At 47.5% G+C, this 25,334-nt stretch overlaps 1 protein-coding gene across 5 annotated transcripts in view; it reads right to left on the bottom strand.

Moving 5' to 3' along the window:
* Nucleotides 1–25,334, bottom strand: part of ARFIP2 (ADP ribosylation factor interacting protein 2) — a 185,053-nt gene that overhangs the window by 37,209 nt on the left and 122,510 nt on the right. For 2 of the 5 annotated variants that reach the window (XM_068266456.1, XM_068266457.1), the window contains exon 4: nucleotides 10,053–10,148. The exons of the other annotated variants lie outside the window; for them this stretch is intronic. In XM_068266456.1, the coding sequence (XP_068122557.1) occupies nucleotides 10,053–10,148 (96 nt within the window). The remainder of the gene's footprint in view (nucleotides 1–10,052; nucleotides 10,149–25,334) is intronic. 5 annotated transcript variants of the gene reach the window in all.

Here is a 25,334-nt window from a genome sequence, read left to right as displayed (position 1 = left end):
GAGAGGAGCCCACAGAACCATGTATGGCCAACCACTGAGTGTACCCCAACAATGTAACAGTGAGAGGAGTCCACAGAACCATGTATGGCCAACCATTGAGTGTACCCCAACAATGTAACAGTAAGAGGAGTCCACAGAACCATGTATGGCCAACCACTGAGTGTACCCCAACAATGTAACAGTGAGAGGAGTCCACAGAACAGTGTATGGCCAACCACTGAGTGTACCCCAACAATGTAACAGTGAGAGGAGTCCACAGAACCATGTATGGCCAACCACTGAGTGTACCCCAACAATGTAACAGTGAGAGGAGTCTGCAGAACTGTGTGTGGCCAACCACTGAGTGTACCCCAACAATGTAACAGTGAGAGGAGTCCACAGAACAGTGTATGGCCAACCGCTGAGTGTACCCCAACAATGTAACAGTGAGAGGAGTCCACAGAACAGTGTGTGGCCAACCACTGAGTGTACCCCAACAATGTAACAGTGAGAGGAGTCTGCAGAACTGTGTGTGGCCAACCACTGAGTGTACCCCAACAATGTAACAGTGAGAGGAGTCCACAGAACAGTGTATGGCCAACCGCTGAGTGTACCCCAACAATGTAACAGTGAGAGGAGTCCACAGAACTGTGTGTGGCCAACCAATGAGTGTACCCCAACAATGTAACAGTGAGAGGAGTCCACAGAACAGTGTGTGGCCAACCACTGAGTGTACCCCAACAATGTAACAGTGAGAGGAGTCCACAGAACTGTGTGTGGCCAACCACTGAGTGTACCCCAACAATGTAACAGTGAGAGGAGTCTGCAGAACGGTGTATGGCCAACCATTCTGTGTACCCCAACAATGTCACAGTGAGAGGAGTCTGCAGAACTGTGTGTGGCCAACCATTGAGTGTACCCCAACAATGTAACAGCGAGAGGAGTATGCAGAACTGTGTGTGGCCAACCACTGAGTGTACCCCAACAATGTAACAGCGAGAGGAGTCCACAGAACAGTGTATGGCCAACCATTCTGTGTACCCCAACAATGTAACAGTGAGAGGAGTCCACAGAACTGTGTATGGCCAACCATTGAGTGTACCCCAACAATGTAACAGTGAGAGGAGTCCACAGAACTGTGTATGGCCAACCATTGAGTGTACCCCAACAATGTAACAGTGAGAGGAGTCCACAGAACTGTGTGTGGCCAACCACTGAGTGTACCCCAACAATGTAACAGTGAGAGGAGTCCACAGAACAGTGTATGGACAACCGCTGAGTGTACCCCAACAATGTAACAGCGAGAGGAGTCCACAGAAGGCCAACCACTGAGTGTACCCCAACAATGTAACAGTAAGAGGAGTCCACAGAACCATGTATGGCCAACCACTGAGTGTACCCCAACAATGTAACAGTGAGAGGAATCCACAGAACCATGTATGGCCAACCACTGAGTGTACCCCAACAATGTAACAGTGAGAGGAGTCCGCAGAACTGTGTGTGGCCAACCACTGAGTGTACCCCAACAATGTAACAGTGAGAGGAGTCCGCAGAACTGTGTGTGGCCAACCACTGAGTGTACCCCAACAATGTAACAGTGAGAGGAGTCCACAGAACTGTGTATGGCCAGCCATTGAGTGTATCCCGACAATGTAACAGTGAGAGGAATCCACAGAAGGCCAACCATTGAGTGTACCCCAACAATGTAACAGCGAGAGGAGTCCACAGAACGGTGTATGGCCAACCACTGAGTGTACCCCAACAATGTAACAGCGAGAGGAGTCCGCAGAACCATGTGTGGCCAACCGCTGAGTGTACCCCAACAATGTAACAGCGAGAGGAGTCCACAGAACGGTGTATGGCCAACCACTGAGTGTACCCCAACAATGTAACAGTAAGAGGAGTCCACAGAACAGTGTATGGACAACCATTGTGTGTACCCCAACAATGTAACAGCGAGAGGAGTCCACAGAACTGTGTATGGCCAACCACTGAGTGTACCCCAACAATGTAACAGTGAGAGGAGTCCACAGAACAGTGTATGGCCAACCACTGAGTGTACCCCAACAATGTAACAGCGAGAGGAGTCCACAGAACTGTGTATGGCCAACCACTGAGTGTACTCCAACAATGTAACAGTGAGAGGAGTCCACAGAACAGTGTATGGCCAACCACTGGGTGTACCCCAACAATGTAACAGTGAGAGGAGTCCACAGAACCATGTATGGCTAACCATTGTGTGTACCCCAATAATGTAACCGTGAGAGGAGTCCACAGAACAGTGTATGGACAACCATTGTGTGTACCCCAACAATGTAACAGCGAGAGGAGTCCACAGAACCATGTATGGCTAACCATTGTGTGTACCCCAACAATGTAACAGTGAGAGGAGTCCACAGAATGGTGTATGGCCAACCACTGAGTGTACCCCAACAATGTAACAGCGAAAGGAGTCCACAGAACCATGTATGGCTAACCATTGTGTGTACCCCAACAATGTAACAGTAAGAGGAGTTTACAGAACTGTGTATGGCCAGCCATTGAGTGTACCCCAACAATTTAACAGTGAGAGGAGTCCACAGAACAGTGTATGGAAAACCATTGAGTGTTGTCTAACAATGTAACATAACAGTAAGAGGAGTCCACAGAACAGTGTATGGCCAACCGCTGAGTGTACCCCAACAATGTAACAGTGAGAGGAGTCCACAGAATGGTGTATGGCCAACCACTGAGGGTACCCCAACAATGTAACAGCGAGAGGAGTCCACAGAACTGTGTATGGCCAACCACTGAGTGTACCCCAACAATGTAACCGTGAGAGGAGTCCACAGAACAGTGTATGGCCAACCACTGAGTGTACCCCAACAATGTAACAGCGAGAGGAGTCCACAGAACAGTGTATGGCCAGCCATTGAGTGTACCCCAACAATGTAACCGTGAGAGGAGTCCACAGAACCATGTATGGCCAACCACTGAGTGTACCCCAACAATGTAACAGTAAGAGGAGTCCACAGAACTGTGTATGGCCAACCATTGAGTGTAGCCCAACAATGTAACAGTAAGAGGAGTTCACAGAATAGTGTATGGCCAACCATTGAGTGTACCCCAACAATGTAACAGTGAGAGGAGTCCACAGAATGGTGTATGGCCAACCACTGAGTGTACCCCAACAATGTAACAGTGAGAGGAGTCCACAGAACTGTGTATGGCCAACCATTGAGTGTAGCCCAACAATGTAACAGTAAGAGGAGTTCACAGAACAGTGTATGGCCAACCGCTGAGTGTACCCCAACAATGTAACAGTGAGAGGAGTCCACAGAATGGTGTATGGCCAACCACTGAGTGTACCCCAACACTGTAACAGTGAGAGGAGTCCACAGAACTGTGTATGGACAACCACTGAGTGTACCCCAACAATGTAACCGTGAGAGGAGTCCACAGAACCATGTATGGCCAACCACTGAGTGTACCCCAACAATGTAACAGCGAGAGGAGTTCACAGAACAGTGTATGGCCAACCACTGAGTGTACCCCAACAATGTAACAGTGAGAGTCCACAGAACAGTGTATGGCCAACCGCTGAGTGTACCCCAACAATGTAACAGTGAGAGGAGTGCACAGAATGGTGTATGGCCAACCACTGAGTGTACCCCAACAATGTAACAGTGAGAGGAGTCCACAGAACTGTGTATGGACAACCACTGAGTGTACCCCAACAATGTAACAGCGAGAGGAGTCCACAGAACAGTGTATGGCCAGCCATTGAGTGTACCCCAACAATGTAACAGCGAGAGGAGTCCACAGAACCATGTATGGCCAACCACTGAGTGTACCCCAACAATGTAACAGTAAGAGGAGTCCACAGAACTGTGTATGGCCAACCATTGAGTGTACCCCAACAATGTAACAGTGAGAGGAGTCCACAGAATGGTGTATGGCCAACCACTGAGTGTACCCCAACAATGTAACAGTGAGAGGAGTCCACAGAACTGTGTATGGACAACCACTGAGTGTACCCCAACAATGTAACCGTGAGAGGAGTCCACAGAACCATGTATGGCCAACCACTGAGTGTACCCCAACAATGTAACAGCGAGAGGAGTCCACAGAACTGTGTATGGCCAACCATTGAGTGTAGCCCAACAATGTAACAGTAAGAGGAGTTCACAGAACAGTGTATGGCCAACCACTGAGTGTACCCCAACAATGTAACAGTGAGAGTCCACAGAACAGTGTATGGCCAACCGCTGAGTGTACCCCAACAATGTAACAGTGAGAGGAGTCCACAGAATGGTGTATGGCCAACCACTGAGTGTACCCCAACAATGTAACAGTGAGAGGAGTCCACAGAACTGTGTATGGACAACCACTGAGTGTACCCCAACAATGTAACAGCGAGAGGAGTCCACAGAACAGTGTATGGCCAGCCATTGAGTGTACCCCAACAATGTAACAGCGAGAGGAGTCCACAGAACTGTGTGTGGCCAACCGCTGAGTGTACCCCAACAATGTAACAGTAAGAGGAGTCCACAGAACTGTGTATGGCCAACCATTGAGTGTACCCCAACAATGTAACAGTGAGAGGAGTCCACAGAACTGTGTATGGACAACCACTGAGTGTACCCCAACAATGTAACAGTGAGAGGAGTCCACAGAACTGTGTATGGACAACCACTGAGTGTACCCCAACAATGTAACAGCGAGAGGAGTCCACAGAACAGTGTATGGCCAGCCATTGAGTGTACCCCAACAATGTAACAGCGAGAGGAGTCCACAGAACTGTGTGTGGCCAACCACTGAGTGTACCCCAACAATGTAACAGTGAGAGGAGTCTGCAGAACTGTGTGTGGCCAACCACTGAGTGTACCCCAACAATGTAACAGTGAGAGGAGTCCACAAAACTGTGTGTGGCCAACCATTCTGTGTACCCCAACAATGTAACAGTGAGAGGAGTCCACAGAACAGTGTATGGCCAACCAATGAGTGTACCCCAACAATGTAACAGTGAGAGGAGTCTGCAGAACTGTGTGTGGCCAACCACTGAGTGTACCCCAACAATGTAACAGCGAGAGGAGTCCACAGAACAGTGTATGGCCAGCCACTGAGTGTACCCCAACAATGTAACCGTGAGAGGAGTCCACAGAAGGCCAACCACTGAGTGTACCCCAACAATGTAACAGTGAGAGGAGTCCACAAAACTGTGTGTGGCCAACCATTCTGTGTACCCCAACAATGTAACAGTGAGAGGAGTCTGCAGAACAGTGTATGGACAACCACTGAGTGTACCCCAACAATGTAACAGTGAGAGGAGTCCACAGAACTGTGTGTGGCCAACCACTGAGTGTACCCCAACAATGTAACAGCAAGAGGAGTCCACAGAACTGTGTGTGGCCAACCGAAGGCCAGCAATGCATCATAACAAGGTCAGAAGAATTGAATTACAGGACTACTATCATCAATGTAAAATGCGTGTGTATGCAGATGTTTAGAACATTCCTTTGTTCCAGAGTGAAATGCGTTGTACATTTATGTTTCCTATGTTGCGGTCACTTACATAACTTCATAGAAGTCTGACAGATCTAGCAGACTTTGGACTGGTCCATCTCCTCGTGGGCGATATTTCTTTTTAAAAGCACTTAAAGGGGACCCAAACCAAACATTTTTTAATTAAAAAGTATTTAGTTGCACCACTCTGACACATACAAAGATAAATAAACACTCCTACAAACCTATGAGCATTTCAGTGCATGCTTTTCACCCTTCTCTTTTCATAGCTAGGGTTATACTGGGGGCAGCCATTAGCAATTCCTCCATAGCCGGACACCATCTACTCCACCAGTTTGCCGGAAAAATCCCGGCAATTTGAAAGGAAGGGAGGGGTTCCTCCAATAAATGTAAAATCTATATATATAATAGGCTAAGTGCCTCAACCTTCAAGCAAGAAGAAGAAGTAGCGCCCTGCCCCCAGGGCCGGTCCAAGCAAGAAGAAGGGGCCGATCCAAGCAAGAAGAAGAAGTAGCGCCCTGCCCCCAGGGCCGGTCCAAGCAAGAAGAAGAAGTAGCGCCCTGCCCCCAGGGCCGGTCCAAGCAAGAAGAAGGGGCCGATCCAAGCAAGAAGAAGAAGTAGTGTCATATCAAACCAAGGGCAAAGAGGGATAATTTGCATATTCAGTAGCAGTGCATTGTGGGTAACCACAAATGTTCACTTATAGCTGAATTATTGCAGATTTGCTTCTGTTTTAAGAAGGAAAATTACACCAAGCTTTGCTTTTTTTAGTAGGAGGCCTTTTTGGTCCCTTTTCTCCCCCTATACATTATGAGTAGTTTGGGTCACCCTGAGCTGCTTGGTTACTCTGTTGTACTGGCCCAAGCCCTATCTCATACAGCCGTATCAATTCCTGCTATGTACTGATGAGGGCCAAAAGTCTGAAACAGGCTGTCACATGTGGGTTTGAGATGACTGTGTAAAACTTAAAGCTATAGGCTTGCTTGACTTACCAGGGGTGAAAAGAAATTATTTGCATATTTAGTAGCAGTGCATTGTGGGTAACCACAAATGTTCACTCATAGCTGAATTATTGCATGTTTCCTTCTGTTTTAGGAAGGCAAATTATTCCAAGCTTTGCTTTTTTTAGTAGGAGGCCTTTTTGGTCCCTTTCATCCCCCTATACATTACGAGTAGTTTGGGTCACCCTGAGCTGCTTGGTTACTCTGTTGTACTGGTCCAAGCCCTATCTCATACAGCCGTATCAATCCCTGCCATGTACTGATGAGGACTAAAAGTCTGAAACTGGCTGTCTACATGTGGGTTTGATATGACTGTGTAAAATTTAAAGCTATATGCTTGCTATACACCAGTAGCTCTGGATGCTTGCTTGGCTTACCAAGGGGGGAAAGGGGTCATTTGCATATTTAGTAGCAATGCATTGTGGGTAACCACAAATGTTCACTTATAGCTGAATTATTGCAGATTCCCTTCTGTTTTAAAAAGGCAAATTACACCAATACAGTGTGCGGCATTGCAGGAAGTGACGACAGTGGAACGCACGATGGAACACGGAAGAGGTGAGTCATCCCCGCCCGCTGCCTCTTACTAATAGTGGCGGCTGCTACTGTGCTTAAGCAGGAAGGGGAGCACACATGGGGGACCCAGGTGAGGGGGGGGGGGGTTCCTGCTGAGCTTAAGCTGGAGGTAGAGCACACATGGGGGACCCAGTTGAGGGGGGGGGTTCCTGCTGAGCTTAAGCAGGAGGGGGAGTGCACATGGGGGACCCAGGTGAGGGGGGGGGGTTCCTGCTGAGCTTAAGCTGGAGGTAGAGCACACATGGGGGACCCAGTTGAGGGGGGGGGGGTTCCTGCTGAGCTTAAGCAGGAGGGGGAGTGCACATGGGGGACCCAGGTGAGGGGGGGGGGGGTTCCTGCTGTGCTTAAGCAGGAGGGGGAGTGCAGATGGGGGACCCAGGTGAGGGGGGGTTCCTGCTGAGCTTAAGCAGGAGGGGGAGTGCACATGGGGGACCCAGGTGAGGGGGGGTTCCTGCTGAGCTTAAGCAGGAGGGGGAGTGCACATGGGGGACCCAGGTGAGGGGGGGGGGTTCCTGCTGTGCTTAAGCAGGAGGGGGAGTGCACATGGGGGACCCAGGTGAGGGGGGGTTCCTGCTGAGCTTAAGCAGGAGGGGGAGTGCACATGGGGGACCCAGGTGAGGGGGGGGGGGGGGTTCCTGCTGTGCTTAAGCAGGAGGGGGAGTGCACATGGGGGACCCAGGTGAGGGGGGGTTCCTGCTGAGCTTAAGCAGGAGGGGGAGTGCACATGGGGGACCCAGGTGAGGGGGGGTTCCTGCTGAGCTTAAGCAGGAGGGGGAGTGCACATGGGGGACCCAGGTGAGGGGGGGGGGGGGTTCCTGCTGTGCTTAAGCAGGAGGGGGAGTGCACATGGGGGACCCAGGTGAGGGGGGGTTCCTGCTGAGCTTAAGCAGGAGGGGGAGTGCACATGGGGGACCCAGGTGAGGGGGGGTTCCTGCTGAGCTTAAGCAGGAGGGGGAGCACACATGGGGGACCCAAGTGAGGGGGGGTTCCTGCTGAGCTTAAGCAGGAGGGGGAGTGCACATGGGGGACCCAGGTGAGGGGGGGTTCCTGCTGAGCTTAAGCAGGAGGGGGAGCACACATGGGGGACCCAGGTGAGGGGGGGTTCCTGCTGAGCTTAAGCAGGAGGGGGAGTGCACATGGGGGACCCAGGTGAGGGGGGGTTCCTGCTGAGCTTAAGCAGGAGGGGGAGTGCACATGGGGGACCCAGGTGAGGGGGGGTTCCTGCTGTGCTTAAGCAGGAGGGGGAGTGCACATGGGGGACCCAGGTGAGGGGGGGTTTCCTGCTGTGCTTAAGCAGGAGGGGGAGTGCACATGGGGGACCCAGGTGAGGGGGGGTTCCTGCTGAGCTTAAGCAGGAGGGGGAGCACACATGGGGGACCCAGGTGAGGGGGGGTTCCTGCTGTGCTTAAGCAGGAGGGGGAGTGCACATGGGGGACCCAGGTGAGGGGGTTCCTGCTGAGCTTAAGCTGGACGTAGAGCACACATGGGGGACCCAGTTGAGGGGGGTCCAACCCCCCTCCCAGTCGCTGTGCCCAATACCCCCTTCCTGCCCTCTACCCTCTTATGCGGCGTATGCTACGCCGCGGGTCGGCTAGTATTTTATATTTGTCATCATGCAGCTGAAAAAAGTCTGCTATTTATTGTTATACATTAGAAAATAGATTTTATTTCTGAACTCTTTTATTTTTAATTTGGGTCCACTTTAATGGCAGTTGCTCAGCCCAACTTCCAAGATAGTTTGTAAGGGAGTAGTGAGGCCAGCATCCTTATATAGATCCTTTGCATGGAGTGCTTTACTGAAAATCCCCACCCCCCACCCGGCGAGATGGAATACTCCAAAACCTGTCAGATCTGTAAGATTTTACTACCTACTGTATGTGACCGGAACATAGGAGGTAAGTAATATATAGTGATTTTTACTATGGGAGAAATGTACAAAACTTCTGATAAGTATGTGTGCAATAGTGATCCTTTACCATCACTTTATAAATGATGTCCTTCAATACACATCCCTTTACCCAGAAGAGACAGAGCGCGCTCAGTAGTGGACTGTTTGCTTTACAATCTGTAATCTCCTTACGAGATCTTTATTGCCACCACCTCTTCAGAGAGGAAGAAGACTCTTATAAAGGATGCCCGAGGTGACATGTGACATGATGAGATAGACATGTGTATGTACAGTGCCTAGCACACAAATAACTAGGCTGTGTTCCTTTTCTTTCTTTCTCTGCCTGAAAGAGTTAAATATCAGGTATGTAAGTGGCTGACTCAGTGTGAAGTGACTGCAGTGTGACCCTCACTGATGAGAAATTCCAACTATAAAACACTTTCCTGGCTTCTGAGAGCAAGAAAGAGATAAAAAGGGGAATTTCTTATCAGTGAGGGTCACACTGCAGTCACTTCCTGTCTGAGTCAGGACTGAGTCAGCCACTTACATACCTGATATTTAACTCTTTCAGGCAGAGAAAGAAAAAAAGGAACACAGCATAGGCATCTGTGTGCTAGGCACTGTACATACCCTTGTCTATCTCATCATGTCACATGTCACCTCGGTATCCTTTAAGAGTCTTCTTCCTCTCTGAAGAGGTGGTGGCAATAAAGATCTCGCAAGGAGATTACAGATTGTATCGGCTCTTCATACAGTTGAGGTTTTATTGCGTAGGGACACTTCAACTAATCCAAATAGTTACTTTATGCACAGTGAGGAAGGCATTGCAGGGCCTCCCAGTGGCTGGGGCCAGTACTGCAGCTGTGCACAAAGGGAACAAGATTGGGTGAGTTGTTACACTTGGTGAGAGATATCTACAGAAATACGAGTGACCTGTATGTGGAAGCTGCGCTGCAATGCTCTATAATGTCTACATGTGTTATCTATGAGAAATGACCGACCACGTCTACAGACACTTCTAGTGGGAGGAAACTGCCTGCTCAGGAGGGAATAGGATGGCGGAACACTACAGCTATCAACAAACTACATCACTACTGCATTACCTGATCCTTCCTCGTGACCTGCTAACCTGCAGGCTGCCGAAGGGCTGGCAACAACAACCGGAATCCCGGGAGGGGTACGGCTACTGGGCAAGGTGTCTGGTGGGCAGGAGACATTGACATGGACAAAACCAGGGCAGCACGGGAGGAGGAGAGGATAATGATGGCGATTGTAGGTGAAAGATGGTAGGTAAAGGGGGAACCAAGAGGAGGAAACAGAGAGGAGGAATGGAAGAGAAGAGGATAATGATGGAGATTGTAGGTGAAAGATGGTAGGTAGGTAGAGGGGGAACCAAGAGGGGGAAACAGAGAGGAGGAATGGAAGAGAAGAGGATAATGTGACCACACAAGAGGAAGCACAGAGAGGAGGAATGGAAGAGAGGAGGATAATGTGACCACACAAGAGGAAGAAGCACAGAGAGGAGGAATGGAAGAGAAGAGGATAATGTGACCACACAAGAGGAAGAAGCACAGAGAGGAGGAATGGAAGAGAAGCGGATAATGTGACCACACAAGAGGAAGCACAGAGAGGAGGAATGGAAGAGAAGAGGATAATGTGACCACACAGGAGGAAGAAGCACAGAGAGGAGGAATGGAAGAGAAGAGGATAATGTGACCACACAAGAGGAAGCACAGAGAGGAGGAATGGAAGAGAAGAGGATAATGTGACCACACAAGAGGAAGAAGCACAGAGAGGAGGAATGGAAGAGAAGAGGGTAATGTGACCACACAAGAGGAAGAAGCACAGAGAGGAGGAATGGAAGAGAAGAGGATAATGTGACCACACAAGAGGAAGAAGCACAGAGAGGAGGAATGGAAGAGAAGAGGGTAATGTGACCACACAAGAGGAAGAAGCACAGAGAGGAGGAATGGAAGAGAAGAGGATAATGTGACCACACAAGAGGAAGAAGCACAGAGAGGAGGAATGGAAGAGAAGAGGATAATGTGACCACACAAGAGGAAGCACAGAGAGGAGAAATGGAAGAGAAGAGGATAATGTGACCACACAGGAGGAAGAAGCACAGAGAGGAGGAATGGAAGAGAAGAGGATAATGTGACCACACAAGAGGAAGCACAGAGAGGAGGAATGGAAGAGAAGAGGATAATGTGACCACACAAGAGGAAGAAGCACAGAGAGGAGGAATGGAAGAGAAGAGGGTAATGTGACCACACAAGAGGAAGAAGCACAGAGAGGAGGAATGGAAGAGAAGAGGATAGTGTGACCACACAAGAGGAAGAAGCACAGAGGGGAGGAATGGAAGAGAAGAGGATAATGTGACCACACAAGAGGAAGAAGCACAGAGAGGAGGAATGGAAGAGAAGAGGGTAATGTGACCACACAAGAGGAAGAAGCACAGAGAGGAGGAATGGAAGAGAAGAGGATAGTGTGACCACACAAGAGGAAGAAGCACAGAGAGGAGGAATGGAAGAGAAGAGGATAGTGTGACCACACAAGAGGAAGAAGCACAGAGAGGAGGAATGGAAGAGAAGAGGATAATGTGACCACACAAGAGGAAGCACAGAGAGGAGGAATGGAAGAGAAGAGGATAATGTGACCACACAAGAGGAAGAAGCACAGAGAGGAGGAATGGAAGAGAAGAGGATAGTGTGACCACACAAGAGGAAGAAGCACAGAGAGGAGGAATGGAAGAGAAGAGGATAGTGTGACCACACAAGAGGAAGAAGCACAGAGAGGAGGAATGGAAGAGAAGAGGATAATGTGACCACACAAGAGGAAGCACAGAGAGGAGGAATGGAAGAGAAGAGGATAGTGTGACCACACAAGAGGAAGAAACACAGAGAGGAGGAATGGAAGAGAAGAGGATAATGTGACCACACAAGAGGAAGAAGCCCAGAGAGGAGGAATGGAAGAGAAGAGGATAATGTGACCACACAAGAGGAAGAAGCACAGAGAGGAGGAATGGAAGAGAAGAGGGTAATGTGACCACACAAGAGGAAGAAGCACAGAGAGGAGGAATGGAAGAGAAGAGGATAATGTGACCACACAAGAGGAAGAAGCACAGAGAGGAGGAATGGAAGAGAAGAGGATAATGTGACCACACAAGAGGAAGAAGCACAGAGAGGAGGCATGGAAGAGAAGAGGATAATGTGACCACACAAGAGGAAGCACAGAGAGGAGGCATGGAAGAGAAGAGGATAATGTGACCACACAAGAGGAAGCACAGAGAGGAGGCATGGAAGAGAAGAGGATATTGTGACCACACAAGAGGAAGAAGCACAGAGAGGAGGAATGGAAGAGAAGAGGATAATGTGACCACACAAGAGGAAGAAGCACAGAGAGGAGGAATGGAAGAGAAGAGAATAATGTGACCACACAAGAGGAAGAAGCACAGAGGGGAGGAATGGAAGAGAAGAGGATAATGTGACCACACAAGAGGAAGAAGCACAGAGAGGAGGAATGGAAGAGAAGAGAATAATGTGACCACACAAGAGGAAGAAGCACAGAGAGGAGGAATGGAAGAGAAGAGAATAATGTGACCACACAAGAGGAAGAAGCACAGAGGGGAGGAATGGAAGAGAAGAGGATAATGTGACCACACAAGAGGAAGAAGCACAGAGAGGAGGAATGGAAGAGAAGAGGATAATGTGACCACACAAGAGGAAGAAGCACAGAGAGGAGGAATGGAAGAGAAGAGGATAATGTGACCACACAAGAGGAAGCACAGAGAGGAGGAATGGAAGAGAAGAGGATAATGTGACCACACAAGAGGAAGCACAGAGAGGAGGAATGGAAGAGAAGAGGATAATGTGACCACACAAGAGGAAGAAGCACAGAGAGGAGGAATGGAAGAGAAGAGGATAATGTGACCACACAGGAGGAAGAAACACAGAGAGGAGGAATGGAAGAGAAGAGGATAATGTGACCACACAAGAGGAAGAAGCACAGAGGGGAGGAATGGTAGAGAAGAGGATAATGTGACCACACAAGAGGAAGAAGCACAGAGAGGAGGAATGGAAGAGAAGAGGATAGTGTGACCACACAAGAGGAAGAAGCACAGAGAGGAGGAATGGAAGAGAAGAGGATTATGTGACCACACAAGAGGAAGCACAGAGAGGAGGAATGGAAGAGAAGAGGATAATGTGACCACACAAGAGGAAGCACAGAGAGGAGGAATGGAAGAGAAGAGGATAATGTGACCACACAAGAGGAAGAAGCACAGAGAGGAGGAATGGAAGAGAAGAGGATAATGTGACCACACAAGAGGAAGAAGCACAGAGAGGAGGAATGGAAGAGAAGAGGATAATGTGACCACACAAGAGGAAGCACAGAGAGGAGGAATGGAAGAGAGGAGGATAATGTGACCACACAAGAGGAAGAAGCACAGAGAGGAGGAATGGAAGAGAAGAGGATAGTGTGACCACACAAGAGGAAGAAGCACAGAGAGTAGGAATGGAAGAGAAGAGAATAATGTGACCACACAAGAGGAAGAAGCCCAGAGAGGAGGAATGGAAGAGAAGAGGATAATGTGACCACACAAGAGGAAGAAGCACAGAGAGGAGGAATGGAAGAGAAGAGGGTAATGTGACCACACAAGAGGAAGAAGCACAGAGAGGAGGAATGGAAGAGAAGAGGATAATGTGACCACACAAGAGGAAGCACAGAGAGGAGGAATGGAAGAGAAGAGGGTAATGTGACCACACAAGAGGAAGAAGCACAGAGAGGAGGAATGGAAGAGAAGAGGATAATGTGACCACACAAGAGGAAGCACAGAGAGGAGGAATGGAAGAGAGGAGGATAATGTGACCACACAAGAGGAAGAAGCACAGAGAGGAGGAATGGAAGAGAAGAGGATAATGTGACCACACAAGAGGAAGAAGCACAGAGAGGAGGAATGGAAGAGAAGAGGATAATGTGACCACACAAGAGGAAGCACAGAGGGGAGGAATGGAAGAGAAGAGGATAATGTGACCACACAAGAGGAAGAGGCACAGAGAGGAGAAATGGAAGAGAAGAGGATAATGTGACCACACAAGAGGAAGCACAGAGAGGAGGAATGGAAGAGAGGAGGATAATGTGACCACACAAGAGGAAGAAGCACAGAGAGGAGGAATGGAAGAGAAGAGGGTAATGTGACCACACAAGAGGAAGAAGCACAGAGAGGAGGAATGGAAGAGAAGAGGATAATGTGACCACACAAGAGGAAGCACAGAGGGGAGGAATGGAAGAGAAGAGGATAATGTGACCACACAAGAGGAAGAGGCACAGAGAGGAGAAATGGAAGAGAAGAGGATAATGTGACCACACAGGAGGAAGAAGCACAGAGAGGAGGAATGGAAGAGAAGAGGATAATGTGACCACACAAGAGGAAGAAGCACAGAGAGGAGGAATGGAAGAGAAGAGGATAATGTGACCACACAAGAGGAAGAAGCCCAGAGAGGAGGAATGGAAGAGAAGAGGATAATGTGACCACACAAGAGGAAGAAGCCCAGAGAGGAGGAATGGAAGAGAAGAGGATAATGTGACCACACAAGTGGAAGAAGCACAGAGGAGGAATGGAAGAGAAGAGGATAATGTGACCACACAAGAGGAAGAAGCACAGAGAGGAGGAATGGAAGAGAAGAGGATAATGTGACCACACAAGAGGAAGAAGCACAGAGAGGAGGAATGGAAGAGAAGAGGATAATGTGACCACACAAGAGGAAGAAGCACAGAGAGGAGGAATGGAAGAGAAGAGGATTATGTGACCACACAAGAGGAAGCACAGAGAGGAGGAATGGAAGAGAAGAGGATAGTGTGACCACACAAGAGGAAGAAGCACAGAGAGGAGGAATGGAAGAGAAGAGGATAATGTGACCACACAAGAGGAAGAAGCACAGAGAGGAGGAATGGAAGAGAAGAGGATAATGTGACCACACAAGAGGAAGCACAGAGAGGAGGAATGGAAGAGAAGAGGATAGTGTGACCACACAAGAGGAAGAAGCACAGAGAGGAGGAATGGAAGAGAAGAGGATAATGTGACCACACAAGAGGAAGAAGCACAGAGGAGGAATGGAAGAGAAGAGGATAATGTGACCACACAAGAGGAAGAAGCACAGAGAGGAGGAATGGAAGAGAAGAGGGTAATGTGACCACACAAGAGGAAGAAGCACAGAGAGGAGGAATGGAAGAGAAGAGGATAATGTGACCACACAAGAGGAAGAAGCACAGAGAGGAGGAATGGAAGAGAAGAGGATAATGTGACCACACAAGAGGAAGCACAGAGAGGAGGAATGGAAGAGAAGAGGATAATGTGACCACACAAGAGGAAGAAGCCCAGAGAGGAGGAATGGAAGAGAAGAGGATAATGTGACCACACAAGAGGAAGCACAGAGAGGAGGAATGGAAGAGAAGAGGATAGTGTGACCACACAAGAGGAAGAAGCCCAGAGAGGAGGAATGGAAGAGAAGAGGATAATGTGACCACACAAGAGGAAGAAGCCCAGAGAGGAGGAATGGAAGAGAAGAGGGTAATGTGACCACACAAGAGGAAGCACAGAGAGGAGGAATGGAAGAGAAGAGGATAATGTGACCACACAAGAGGAAGCACAGAGAGGAGGAATGGAAGAGAAGAGGGTAATGTGACCACACAAGAGGAAGAAGCACAGAGAGGAGGAATGGAAGAGAAGAGGATAATGTGACCACACAAGAGGAAGAAGCACAGAGAGGAGGAATGGAAGAGAAGAGGATAATGTGACCACACAAGAGGAAGCACAGAGAGGAGGAATGGAAGAGAAGAGGATAATGTGACCACACAAGAGGAAGAAGCACAGAGAGGAGGAATGGAAGAGAAGAGGGTAATGTGACCACACAAGAGGAAGAAGCACAGAGAGGAGGAATGGAAGAGAAGAGGATAATGTGACCACACAAGAGGAAGCACAGAGAGGAGGAATGGAAGAGAAGAGGATAATGTGACCACACAAGAGGAAGAAGCCCAGAGAGGAGGAATGGAAGAGAAGAGGATAATGTGACCACACAAGAGGAAGAAGCACAGAGAGGAGGAATGGAAGAGAAGAGGATAATGTGACCACACAAGAGGAAGAAGCACAGAGAGGAGGAATGGAAGATAAGAGGATAATGTGACCACACAAGAGGAAGAAGCACAGAGAGGAGGAATGGAAGAGAAGAGGATAATGTGACCACACAAGAGGAAGCACAGAGAGGAGGAATGGAAGAGAAGAGGATAATGTGACCACACAAGAGGAAGAAGCACAGAGAGGAGGAATGGAAGAGAAGAGGGTAATGTGACCACACAAGAGGAAGAAGCACAGAGAGGAGGCATGGAAGAGAAGAGGATAATGTGACCACACAAGAGGAAGAAGCACAGAGGAGGAATGGAAGAGAAGAGGATAATGTGACCACACAAGAGGAAGAAGCACAGAGAGGAGGAATGGAAGAGAAGAGGATAATGTGACCACACAAGAGGAAGAAGCACAGAGAGGAGGAATGGAAGAGAAGAGGATAATGTGACCACACAAGAGGAAGAAGCACAGAGAGGAGGAATGGAAGAGAAGAGGATAGTGTGACCACACAAGAGGAAGAAGCACAGAGGAGGAATGGAAGAGAAGAGGATAATGTGACCACACAAGAGGAAGAAACACAGAGAGGAGGAATGGAAGAGAAGAGGGTAATGTGACCACACAAGAGGAAGAAGCACAGAGAGGAGGAATGGAAGAGAAGAGGATAGTGTGACCACACAAGAGGAAGAAGCACAGAGAGGAGGAATGGAAGAGAAGAGGGTAATGTGACCACACAAGAGGAAGAAGCACAGAGAGGAGGAATGGAAGAGAAGAGGATAATGTGACCACACAAGAGGAAGAAGCACAGAGAGGAGGAATGGAAGAGAAGAGGATAATGTGACCACACAAGAGGAAGCACAGAGAGGAGGAATGGAAGAGAAGAGGATAATGTGACCACACAAGAGGAAGAAGCCCAGAGAGGAGGAATGGAAGAGAAGAGGATTATGTGACCGCACAAGAGGAAGCACAGAGAGGAGGAATGGAAGAGAAGAGGATAGTGTGACCACACAAGAGGAAGAAGCACAGAGAGGAGGAATGGAAGAGAAGAGGATAATGTGACCACACAAGAGGAAGAAGCCCAGAGAGGAGGAATGGAAGAGAAGAGGATAATGTGACCACACAAGAGGAAGAAGCACAGAGAGGAGGAATGGAAGAGAAGAGGATTATGTGACCGCACAAGAGGAAGCACAGAGAGGAGGAATGGAAGAGAAGAGGATAGTGTGACCACACAAGAGGAAGAAGCACAGAGAGGAGGAATGGAAGAGAAGAGGATTATGTGACCACACAAGAGGAAGCACAGAGAGGAGGAATGGAAGAGAAGAGGATAATGTGACCACACAAGAGGAAGCACAGAGAGGAGGAATGGAAGAGAAGAGGGTAATGTGACCACACAAGAGGAAGAAGCACAGAGAGGAGGAATGGAAGAGAAGAGGATAATGTGACCACACAAGAGGAAGAAGCACAGAGAGGAGGAATGGAAGAGAAGAGGATAATGTGACCACACAAGAGGAAGCACAGAGAGGAGGAATGGAAGAGAAGAGGATAATGTGACCACACAAGAGGAAGAAGCACAGAGAGGAGGAATGGAAGAGAAGAGGATAATGTGACCACACAAGAGGAAGCACAGAGAGGAGGAATGGAAGAGAAGAGGGTAATGTGACCACACAAGAGGAAGAAGCACAGAGAGGAGGAATGGAAGAGAAGAGGATAATGTGACCACACAAGAGGAAGCACAGAGAGGAGGAATGGAAGAGAAGAGGATAATGTGACCACACAAGAGGAAGAAGCCCAGAGAGGAGGAATGGAAGAGAAGAGGATAATGTGACCACACAAGAGGAAGAAGCACAGAGAGGAGGAATGGAAGAGAAGAGGATAATGTGACCACACAAGAGGAAGAAGCACAGAGAGGAGGAATGGAAGATAAGAGGATAATGTGACCACACAAGAGGAAGAAGCACAGAGAGGAGGAATGGAAGAGAAGAGGATAGTGTGACCACACAAGAGGAAGAAGCACAGAGGAGGAATGGAAGAGAAGAGGATAATGTGACCACACAAGAGGAAGAAACACAGAGAGGAGGAATGGAAGAGAAGAGGATAATGTGACCACACAAGAGGAAGAAACACAGAGAGGAGGAATGGAAGAGAAGAGGGTAATGTGACCACACAAGAGGAAGAAGCACAGAGAGGAGGAATGGAAGAGAAGAGGATAGTGTGACCACACAAGAGGAAGAAACACAGAGGGGAGGAATGGAAGAGAAGAGGATAATGTGACCACACAAGAGGAAGAAGCACAGAGAGGAGGAATGGAAGAGAAGATGATAATGTGACCACACAAGAGGAAGAAACATGGAGGAAGGTGAGAATACGAGCGGTTCCACAATGGAGGAACAAGGAGGACAACAGGCAGTAGACATGTTGTGGAGGAAGAAGTAGTACACAAAACATGAATGTTGGAGAAACAGAAAAATGGAAGGAAAAAAATGAAATGAAATTGAGAACAGAATGAACGATGCTACACATGACAAGGTTACTGGAGATTGCAAGAAATCTGCCCTCTAGCTTCAGATGCCGTAACTACAATCACGTAGCCAGTAATTCGCACCTCTGCCCCTGGGGGGACCGTGTGCTCAGAAGCTGCTCTGTGCCAGGCCGCTCTGACAGTCGAGTTGGCAGACAGGCATGCACTGGGACAGGGTTCTTCCTGGTGCAGCAACAACAGCTCGGAACTCAACATTTTCATGGAGATTAAAGTAAATTTCAGGAGAATCCTCCCCACCCCTAATCATAATTAGATCTGCAGTGACCCGAGTGGAGTCATTTCAATTCCTTGTGACCACCATCTCAGCTTATACCTTCAGGGGTGAGATACCGGTCTGTTGCAACAAAAACTTTCAGGAACAGCTTCTTCCCTTGGGTGGTAGCCATGCTTAATGCAGAACCACGCTACAGCTGCTAGGGCTGAAAATCAACACTTCTCACCCTGATTACTGCAACTATAACATATATACTGTCCTTGACCTGTAACAGCTACACTGTGTGTCCTTGAATCATATTGTCTGTGTCTGTTAAGCAAATGTCGTCAAATTCCTTGTAAATGCAAACGGATGTGACCAAATGAAATGATTTTGAAAGAGTTTTATTGCTGTAATTTCTTGTCAGGGATGGTTAGGACATAGTATGACTGGGTCCCGACTGGAGAGGAGCTGTCACTTGCATACCTAAATGGTTAACTCTTTCTGGCAGAAAAATGGTACACAGCCTGGTTATTTGTGCAAACATACACATAAATAGGTTTCTCATCATGTCACCTCAGGTACCCTCACAAGTCACACATATCACAAGTCAAAGTCCCGCCCACGAGGAGCAGTCTGGGACAGCCAGTAAGCTTCACCCAAGAGAGATAAGCTGGGCTTGGCTATTGTACAGCAGACTGAACGTAAATCCCATGTAGACTGAGTTGGCGTACTGTGATACACGTGACATGTATATATGTATGTATGTATGTATGTATGTATGTATGTTTAGTGTATAGATTACTGATCACATTCATATGTCTTTCCTCTACTTGAGCTCATGCTTCAAGATGTGCTGGATGCTACCTGCGTTCACCAAAACATCTCATGGTGACAAAATGTTTGTGCATGAGATGTACTGGATGTTTTTGCTCTCTGTAGCGTGTAGTCGTGGAATGTTTGTGCATGAGATGTGCTGGATGTTTTTGCTCTCTGTAGCGTGTAGTCATAGAATGTTTGTGCATGAGATGTGTTGGATGTTTTTGCTCTCTGTAGCGTGTAGTGGTGGAATGTTTGTGCATGAGATGTGCTGGATGTTTTTGCTCTCTGTAGCGTGTAGTCATGGAATGTTTGTGCATGAGATGTGCTGGATGTTTTTGTTCTCTGTAGCGTGTAGTCATGGAATGTTTGTGCATGAGATGTGCTGGATGTTTTTGCTCTCTGTAGCGTGTAGTGGTGGAATGTTTGTGCATGAGATGTGCTGGATGTTTTTGCTCTCTGTAGCGTGTAGTCGATGAATGTTTGTGCATGAGATGTGCTGGATGTTTTTGCTCTCTGTAGCGTGTAGTCGTGGAATGTTTGTGCATGAGATGTGCTGGATGTTTTTGCTCTCTGTAGCGTGTAGTCGTGGAATGTTTGTGCATGAGATGTGCTGGATGTTTTTGCTCTCTGTAGCGTGTAGTCGTGGAATGTTTGTGCATGAGATGTGCTGGATGTTTTTGCTCTCTGTAGCGTGTAGTCATGGAATGTTTGTGCATGAGATGTGCTGGATGTTTTTGTTCTCTGTAGCGTGTAGTCATGGAATGTTTGTGCATGAGATGTGCTGGATGTTTTTGCTCTCTGTAGCAGGTAGTCATGGAATGTTTGTGCATGAGATGTGCTGGATGATTTTGCTCTCTGTAGCGTGTAGTGGTGGAATGTTTGTGCATGAGATGTGCTGGATGTTTTTGTTCTCTGTAGCGTGTAGTCGTGGAATGTTTGTGCATGAGATGTGCTGGATGATTTTGCTCTCTGTAGTGGGTAGGTGTGGAATGTTTGTGCATGAGATGTGCTGGATGATTTTGCTCTCTGTAGCGTGTAGTCATGGAATGTTTGTGCATGAGATGTGCTGGATGATTTTGCTCTCTGTTGCGTGTAGTCATGGAATGTTTGTGCATGAGATGTGCTGGATGTTTTTGTTCTCTGTAGCGTGTAGTCATGGAATGTTTGTGCATGAGATGTGCTGGATGTTTTTGTTCTCTGTAGCGTGTAGTCATGGAATGTTTGTGCATGAGATGTGCTGGATGTTTTTGCTCTCTGTAGCGTGTAGTGGTGGAATGTTTGTGCATGAGATGTGCTGGATGTTTTTGCTCTCTGTAGCGTGTAGTCATGGAATGTTTGTGCATGAGATGTGCTGGATGTTTTTGTTCTCTGTAGCGTGTAGTCATGGAATGTTTGTGCATGAGATGTGCTGGATGTTTTTGCTCTCTGTAGCGAGTAGTCATGGAATGTTTGTGCATGAGATGTGCTGGATGTTTTTGCTCTCTGTAGCGCGTAGTCGTGGAATGTTTGTGCATGAGATGTGCTGGATGTTTTTGCTCTCTGTAGCGTGTAGTCGTGGAATGTTTGTGCATGAGATGTGTTGGATGTTTTTGCTCTCTGTAGCGTGTAGTCCTGGAATGTTCGTGCATGAGATGTGCTGGATGTTTTTGCTCTCTGTAGCGTGTAGTCGTGGAATGTTTGTGCATGAGATGTGCTGGATGTTTTTGCTCTCTGTAGCGTGTAGTCGTGGAATATTCGTGCATGAGATGTGCTGGATGTTTTTGCTCTCTGTAGCGTGTAGTCATGGAATGTTTGTGCATGAGATGTGCTGGATGTTTTTGTTCTCTGTAGCGTGTAGTCATGGAATGTTTGTGCATGAGATGTGCTGGATGTTTTTGCTCTCTGTAGCGTGTAGTGGTGGAATGTTTGTGCATGAGATGTGCTGGATGTTTTTGCTCTCTGTAGCGTGTAGTCGATGAATGTTTGTGCATGAGATGTGCTGGATGTTTTTGCTCTCTGTAGCGTGTAGTCGTGGAATGTTTGTGCATGAGATGTGCTGGATGTTTTTGCTCTCTGTAGCGTGTAGCCATGGAATGTTTGTGCATGAGATGTGTTGGATGTTTTTGCTCTCTGTAGCGTGTAGTGGTGGAATGTTTGTGCATGAGATGTGCTGGATGTTTTTGCTCTCTGTAGCGTGTAGTCGATGAATGTTTGTGCATGAGATGTGCTGGATGTTTTTGCTCTCTGTAGCGTGTAGTCGTGGAATGTTTGTGCATGAGATGTGCTGGATGTTTTTGCTCTCTGTAGCGTGTAGTCATAGAATGTTTGTGCATGAGATGTGTTGGATGTTTTTGTTCTCTGTAGCGTGTAGTCGTGGAATGTTTGTGCATGAGATGTGCTGGATGTTTTTGCTCTCTGTAGAGTGTAGTCCTGGAATGTTTGTGCATGAGATGTGCTGGATGTTTTTGCTCTCTGTAGCGTGTAGTCGTGGAATGTTTGTGCATGAGATGTGCTGGATGTTTTTGTTCTCTGTAGCGTGTAGTCATGGAATGTTTGTGCATGAGAGGTGCTGGATGTTTTTGCTCTCTGTAGCGTGTAGTCATGGAATGTTTGTGCATGAGATGTGCTGGATGTTTTTGTTCTCTGTAGCGTGTAGTCATGGAATGTTTGTGCATGAGATGTGCTGGATGATTTTGCTCTCTGTAGCGTGTAGTGGTGGAATGTTTGTGCATGAGATGTGCTGGATGTTTTTGTTCTCTGTAGCGTGTAGTCGTGGAATGTTTGTGCATGAGATGTGCTGGATGATTTTGCTCTCTGTAGCGTGTAGTCATGGAATGTTTGTGCATGAGATGTGCTGGATGTTTTTGCTCTCTGTAGCAGGTAGGTGTGGAATGTTTGTGCATGAGATGTGCTGGATGTTTTTGCTCTCTGTAGCGTGTAGTCATGGAATGTTTGTGCATGAGATGTGCTGGATGATTTTGCTCTCTGTAGCAGGTAGGTGTGGAATGTTTGTGCATGAGATGTGCTGGATGTTTTTGCTCTCTGTAGCGTGTAGTCATGGAATGTTTGTGCATGAGATGTGCTGGATGTTTTTGCTCTCTGTAGCAGGTAGGTGTGAAATGTTTGTGCATGAGATGTGCTGGATGTTTTTGCTCTCTGTAGCGTGTAGTCATGGAATGTTTGTGCATGAGATGTGCTGGATGTTTTTGTTCTCTGTAGCGTGTAGTCATGGAATGTTTGTGCATGAGATGTGCTGGATGTTTTTGCTCTCTGTAGCGTGTAGTTGTGGAATGTTTGTGCATGAGATGTGCTGGATGTTTTTGCTCTCTGTAGCGTGTAGTTGTGGAATGTTTGTGCATGAGATGTGCTGGATGTTTTTGCTCTCTGTAGCGTGTAGTCATGGAATGTTTGTGCATGAGATGTGCTGGATGTTTTTGTTCTCTGTAGCGTGTAGTCATGGAATGTTTGTGCATGAGATGTGCTGGATGTTTTTGCTCTCTGTAGCGTGTAGTCATGGAATGTTTGTGCATGAGATGTGCTGGATGTTTTTGCTCTCTGTAGCGTGTAGTCGATGAATGTTTGTGCATGAGATGTGCTGGATGTTTTTGCTCTCTGTAGCGTGTAGTCGTGGAATGTTTGTGCATGAGATGTGCTGGATGTTTTTGCTCTCTGTAGCGTGTAGTCGATGAATGTTTGTGCATGAGATGTGCTGGATGTTTTTGTTCTCTGTAGCGTGTAGTCATGGAATGTTTGTGCATGAGATGTGCTGGATGTTTTTGCTCTCTGTAGCGTGTAGTCATAGAATGTTTGTGCATGAGATGTGTTGGATGTTTTTGTTCTCTGTAGCTTGTAGTCGTGGAATGTTTGTGCATGAGAGGTGCTGGATGTTTTTGCTCTCTGTAGCGTGTAGTCACGGAATGTTTGTGCATGAGATGTGTTGGATGTTTTTGTTCTCTGTAGCGTGTAGTCGTGGAATGTTCGTGCATGAGATGTGCTGGATGTTTTTGCTCTCTGTAGTACGTAGTCATAGAATGTTTGTGCATGAGATGTGCTGGATGTTTTTGCTCTCTGTAGCGTGTAGTCATGGAATGTTTGTGCAGGAGATGTGCTGGATGTTTTTGCTCTCTGTAGCGTGTAGTCATGGAATGTGTGTGCATGAGATGTGTTGGATGTTTTTGTTCTCTGTAGCGTGTAGTCGTGGAATGTTCGTGCATGAGATGTGCTGGATGTTTTTGCTCTCTGTAGCGTGTAGTCATGGAATGTTTGTGCATGAGATGTGCTGGATGTTTTTGTTCTCTGTAGCGCGTAGTCATGGAATGTTTGTGCATGAGATGTGCTGGATGTTTTTGCTCTCTGTAGCGTGTAGTCATGGAATGTTTGTGCATGAGATGTGCTGGATGTTTTTGCTCTCTGTAGCGAGTAGTCGTGGAATGTTTGTGCATGAGATGTGCTGGATGTTTTTGCTCTCTGTAGCGAGTAGTCATGGAAGGTTTGTGCATGAGATGTGCTGGATGTTTTTGCTCTCTGTAGCGCGTAGTCATGGAATGTTTGTGCATGAGATGTGCTGGATGTTTTTGCTCTCTGTAGCGTGTAGTTGTGGAATGTTTGTGCATGAGATGTGCTGGATGTTTTTGCTCTCTGTAGCGAGTAGTCGTGGAATGTTTGTGCATGAGATGTGCTGGATGATTTTGCTCTCTGTAGCGTGTAGTCATGGAATGTTTGTGCATGAGATGTGCTGGATGTTTTTGCTCTCTGTAGCGTGTAGTCCTGGAATGTTTGTGCATGAGATGTGCTGGATGTTTTTGTTCTCTGTAGCGGGTAGTCCTAGAATGTGTGTGCATGAGATGTACTGGATGTTTTTGCTCTCTGTAGCGCGTAGTCATGGAATGTTTGTGCATGAGATGTGCTGGATGTTTTTGCTCTCTGTAGCGCGTAGTCGTGGAATGTTTGTGCATGAGATGTGCTGGATGTTTTTGTTCTCTGTAGCGCGTAGTCATGGAATGTTTGTGCATGAGATGTGCTGGATGTTTTTGCTCTCTGTAGCGTGTAGTCATGGAATGTTTGTGCATGAGATGTGCTGGATGATTTTGTTCTCTGTAGCGTGTAGTCATAGAATGTTTGTGCATGAGATGTGCTGGATGTTTTTGTTCTCTGTAGCGTGTAGTCATGGAATGTTTGTGCATGAGATGTGCTGGATGTTTTTGCTCTCTGTAGCGTGTAGTCATGGAATGTTTGTGCATGAGATGTACTGGATGTTTTTGCTCTCTGTAGCGCGTAGTCATGGAATGTTTGTGCATGAGATGTGCTGGATGTTTTTGCTCTCTGTAGCGTGTAGTCATGGAATGTTTGTGCATGAGATGTGCTGGATGATTTTGTTCTCTGTAGCGTGTAGTCATAGAATGTTTGTGCATGAGATGTGCTGGATGATTTTGCTCTCTGTAGCGTGTAGTCATGGAAGGTTTGTGCATGAGATGTGCTGGATGTTTTTGCTCTCTGTAGCGCGTAGTCATGGAATGTTTGTGCATGAGATGTGCTGCATGTTTTTGCTCTCTGTAGCGTGTAGTCATGGAATGTTTGTGCATGAGATGTGCTGGATGATTTTGCTCTCTGTAGCGGGTAGTCGTGGAATGTTTGTGCATGAGATGTGCTGGATGTTTTTGCTCTCTGTAGCGTGTAGCCATGGAATGTTTGTGCATGAGATGTGCTGGATGTTTTTGTTCTCTGTAGCAGGTAGG

Source organism: Hyperolius riggenbachi, chromosome 2 (genome assembly GCF_040937935.1).
Source record: "Hyperolius riggenbachi isolate aHypRig1 chromosome 2, aHypRig1.pri, whole genome shotgun sequence".
Classification (NCBI taxonomy): domain Eukaryota; kingdom Metazoa; phylum Chordata; class Amphibia; order Anura; family Hyperoliidae; genus Hyperolius; species Hyperolius riggenbachi.
The sequence above is the reverse complement of the archived record's forward strand: the minus strand, read 5'-3'. Positions and strand labels throughout refer to the sequence as shown.